Consider the following 5,102-nt stretch of genomic DNA (forward strand, 5'->3'; position numbering starts at 1 on the left):
TGAAAAGGAAAAAAAAACTCGAGAAGAAAAAAAAAACTCTCCAACAGCTCCTTTAATTGGTTGCCTAAGCATAACCATCTTCCATCCATATTTTCTCGCTAGCCAAAGATTTAAAAAAATGAGATGCCTCCCTATAGTGCCCACAAGATAAAGAAAAATTATTTAAGGATGAAAATATATAAAATACAATTTTTATGCAAATAACTCTAAATGATGATCTAGAGAATGAGCTTTAGAGGAATCTTGAAGATGCTTTTAGACCAACTCCAAGAGACTCTAAATTCTTCCTAAATGCTAGGAATAGAGATTTCAGTGAAAAATTACCTTCCAATAGCTTGTCTAAATGATTATGTAAATATAGCCATCTTTTATTCTAGATTTTTCGTTAGCCAAAAATAGAAGATAAGAATGACTCTCTAAAGTACGCACAAGAGATAGAAAAGTTGTTGAAAAGTAAAGAAATATAGAAAGCGATTTTTATGAAAATGGTTCTCTAAATGATAATTTGAAGAGTGAAATTTGCAAAGACTCTTGGAGATGCTCTTATAGAGTTATCTTTTCTCTACTATCAAATATAGAGGGGACTCTTATAGAGTTATCTTTTCTCTACTATCAAATATAGAGGGGACGTCGTGTTAGGCAGCCTGCTGGAAATACTACTACATAAAAACGAGACCACCCTGCAGGGCTTTTAGTATACAAAAAAAAAGGTCCACTTTACTAATTATTCCCATGTAAAAGATTTAAAACAGTCCAGTAAGAGATTCAAGCTTTCGGCTCTCCAAAATGATATTCACAGACATCCACCGGTCAACTAACCGAGTAACAGGTGAAAACATCCCAGCTAGCAAACCTCGAGTTCATTGGCTCAACGTCCAGAATTTTTGAATGTCCATACAGAAACTCAAAATTTGCACATATTCATTTGCTCCTCTTTACTCATTAATTAGTACTAGTACAAATGTAACTCATTAGTAACTTATCACAGCAAATGCCAAAAACGAAACAAAGATGTCGTTTACTTGCGAGAGGCTTCACCGTTTCAGTGGGATAACATGGTTTGTTATTATTATCTGGGATCAATTTATGTTAGCATATGACAAGGCATACCAGCAAAGTTAACATAGCAGAATATATTTCTCAGCCAAGGGTTTATACATGTTACGAAATAGCTCTGTGCAATAGCAAAAATGACTATTTAGAATGTCTGGTCAGCAAAAAAGCAGAACATCTACTGCTGATGGATAGAGAGCAGGGCTAACAGCAATGACGCCAATGTCTCAATCCAATTCCATTGCATTATCTTGTGTGCTACTTCTGCATGACCAAATTTTTATCGTACGATCATGCGACACAGTCACAATCTTCTGTCCATCTGCATTAGCCACAGAAATATTATCAATTAGAAGTTTATCAACATGTTAAGCTTACGTATGAATTTCACGAAAACATCACAGAAAAAAAGGTCACCAACATGTCAAGGTATCAGATATACTCTGTCCCAAAATAAATAACTTTCTAGACAGATTAAGGAAGACGCATGTACCCTCATCTAATTTCCTTTCCTAGAGGATTTGGCAGTTATCGTTTGCATGCACTCATGATTAGCTTCTGCATTAGGAGGCAGTGTCCCATGTTTTGGTACAATGTTATTCTTTTTGGGACAAATTTGAAACCTTAGAAAGTTAATTATTTTGGGACAGAGGGAGTATTACCTAGTATTAAAAGTAACACAATGAATTTTCTGAATTTTCTAAATGTACACAATAAAGTTTACAAGATTATACTCTCATGACTCTACTTATCACACAACAAAAAATAATCCTAGGGAAGTAATATACAATAGCATAACCACTCAAATTGCCACTGCTAGTTAAGAAACTAGAAACTAAAGTGAACAATCACAAATGGCAATTTCAATTATTAATAACCCAATTTGATTTTCAGAACCAGATGCAGGGCAGAATTGATTACTCCTAAATAAGGTTTCTGAATTATATACACAGGGACAAAGAAAACCATAAGTAATATCTCACCTCCACTAATATCCAAACTAGTAACCTTTGACTCGTGGCCCACCAAACTGTTGATTGGTTTGTAATCCCGAGCTGACCACAGCTGAAAACATAGAATAGAATGCATGAGACCAATTGGCTAATGAGGGAATAATAAAGAGAACACATTAAATAAATTAAATTACATAAAACTTACTGCTGCTTTGGTGTCATAGGAAGAAGTCACTAAATAATACCCTTCTTGAGGTTCAAATTTTACATGTGAAATAAGACTCTTATGAGCTGGTATAGAATACAACATTTGCTTTTTCCTCAAATCCCATATTCGACAGAAATTGTCTTCACTTCCAGTTGCAACCAGATAACCATTAGGAGAGAAGCTGACTCCTAGGACCTGAAATAGAAAGTGAAATTAAGTCATATACAAATGAGGTGTTCACAAGATAATAACAGCTGGACAACAACATACGTATAATCCCATACAAAATACTGTAAAGGTATTTTTACAGTTTCATGTTCCATACTGCAAAAGGGAAAAGAAAAGAAAAGAAAAGAAAAGAAAAGGAAGAAAAGGAAGAACTTACAGGTTTCACATGGCCCTTGAGGGCAAAGAACAATCTTCCTGATCTCAGATCCCATACTCGAGCATATGCATCAAGACCACAAGATGCTGCCAAAGAACCATCAGGGTGAAAGCTAACCCCATACACACTTCTGCTGTGCCCCTCTTGGAGTAGCAGCTCCTTTCCAGTATTGATGTCCCACAATCTCCAAGTCTTGTCAAAGCTAGCTGTACCAAGGTACTTTCCAGATGGATGAAAAGCAAGGCGAGCAAGACGATCAAGGTGGCCATCAAAAGACATCAAAAGTGACCCATCTGGTTTCCATAATTTTGCAGTTCTATCAGCTGAAGCTGTTGCTAAGCAGTCATCAGCAGGAGAGAAGGCAACATCAGTTGCACGTTCTGTGTGACCTTTCAGGGTTGCGACCTTGGTTATTTGTGGCATGCTCCATACTTTGATTATTCCACTCCAGGAACTACACAATGCGGATAAGCAAATGGTTATTTCCTGAAAAGGAAGAAAGAGTACAAGAACATAATCTTCCATGTTAAAGCTCAAAACAAATGTAAAGATGTGATAGCTATCATGACATTTAATAAGCAACTAGTTGCACATAACATAAGTAACATAGATAAGTTGTTTAACTTCAGTTAACAATCTTATTATTGTGCACATGAACAGCTAACTAATTTAAATTAATGACTCAAAGTGAATATTGCTGAAGATGGTCTTGTTGCTGTTATTTTAATAATCCTGAATAAAGCTAAAGTACATATGTAACTTCAGCTTTATGTTCTACAAGGTTCTTCAGGATAAAGGGGGATTATGTGCATTGGGTAGTGATACAAGTTCCAACCAAACCCCATTTGGAGAATATGGGATTGATAATATGTTGGACATTCTCTATCAACTAGAAGAGAAGCAAATCTGATCCTGGCTTCCTAGCAGCCCGCAGTGATTTCAGACACTAAAATCTAAAATACAGTTAACTTTGTTAATTCCCAAGTGACCAGATGGTGACATTTTCAAATGTCATATCTGAACTTACTAGTTGCAGTTCGCTTGAGGTGAAAAACTCATCACAATTAAGTTCAAGCCGGACTGCACAAGTGAATGAATCCATGCAACAAAGTATAATAAATTGACTAAACATGGACTTCCGACAAAAAAACTACAGCAGTTCAGATTATTTTCTATCACTGTCCACAATGTAAAAGCTTTTTCTATATTGGATATCCCTTATTATGATATGCTTAGTCAAAATGATCAGAAGTATTGCCAGACCCAGAATTAACTAGTGAAGTCACATAATAATAGAATTAATAGGTAACAATTCTCAGCATCCTTGCCTCACAGCATTTGTTTGAGACATACAGGAACAAAGCACATGTAATTCCGTATGATTAAGAGGAAGTACCTTGTGGCCAGCATTGATGCATCACGAGAGAAGGAACAGCCGGTGAGAGGGCGATCATCTCCAATCTCGCTGCACTCCAGGACAAACTCCCCAGCCTGCTTCACGACGAGTTCGGCCTCCGCCTCTGGGTCCTCATCGGGATCCTCGTGGCGGCGCTTGGCCCTCTCGATCCTGGCCTTGGCACGGGGGAGCGAGTACTGTGCAATGTCGACACGCGCCTTAAGAAGCTCCTGCGTGCCCTCGGTGAAGAAGGGGTACTGGATCTGCTCCTCCTCCTCCTCCTCCTCGCCGGCGCGCGCGGCCTGGTCGTCCTCCTGCGCGCGGAGGAGACGGTCGACCTGGCCATCGGCCTCGAGCCGGACCATGAGGGCTCGGAGGCGGTCGCGGCGCTCCATCTCGCGCTCGCCGAATAGCGTGATGGGCTCGCCGAGGCGGCGGAGGCGGGCCCGCACGGCGGAGTCGTTGGTGGGCACGGCCATGGCGTAGGCGCGGCGCCGCTGGAGGAGCTCCTGCACCGCGCGCTCGTGGCGCTCCCGCGCGGCGCGGTGGTCGTCGGAGAGCTCGTACTCGGCCTCGCCTCCGCCCCCGGCGGAGGAAGTGGAGGTGGAGGCCATGGAAGCAGCGGCGGCGGGCGCGCGGGGCGGAGGGACGGGGATGGGAGCGATTGGCGGGTGGACGGGAAGCGGAGCCATGGGAGGAGTGGGGGCCGGGGGCTGGGGCCTGGGGTTCTCCATGGGCGAGGGCTCCCGCGATGAGGGTTTAGGGTTAGGGTTTTGAAGTGGGAAGCGATGGCGGTGACGAAGACGGGGGCTTGCGGTGCCGACGGGGGACGATTGACGGGCCGGCCGCACCTGGCGAAGTGGCGAGGGCTGTCGCAGTCGCAGCCTCGCTTTTTTTTTCTTCTCCACACCTAAAATACGGATACGGATGAAAACTGGACAGGGACTTATATCAATAATATTATATTTACTTTATATTTTTAGTCAGATTCGAATAAGGATAATGTCAACCATGTTGAATAGGATACAATGATACGATTTAAATATTCAGATATGAACACAGTATCAGATGTTGAATTCTAGACTCATATAAAGACAGATTTGAACT

General features: G+C 41.5%; 1 protein-coding gene across 1 annotated transcript; it reads right to left on the minus strand.

Moving 5' to 3' along the window:
* LOC8082648 (U4/U6 small nuclear ribonucleoprotein PRP4-like protein) lies at nucleotides 1,047-4,866 on the minus strand. The gene is made up of 5 exons (XM_002467807.2): nucleotides 3,996-4,866; nucleotides 2,600-3,053; nucleotides 2,212-2,409; nucleotides 2,037-2,118; nucleotides 1,047-1,375 (listed from the first exon to the last, which is right to left on the minus strand). Exons 1-5 carry the CDS (start codon nucleotides 4,727-4,729, stop codon nucleotides 1,281-1,283), a joined length of 1,563 nt encoding a protein of 520 aa, XP_002467852.1. The 5' UTR covers nucleotides 4,730-4,866; the 3' UTR covers nucleotides 1,047-1,280.

Source organism: Sorghum bicolor, chromosome 1 (assembly GCF_000003195.3).
Source record: "Sorghum bicolor cultivar BTx623 chromosome 1, Sorghum_bicolor_NCBIv3, whole genome shotgun sequence".
Classification (NCBI taxonomy): domain Eukaryota; kingdom Viridiplantae; phylum Streptophyta; class Magnoliopsida; order Poales; family Poaceae; genus Sorghum; species Sorghum bicolor.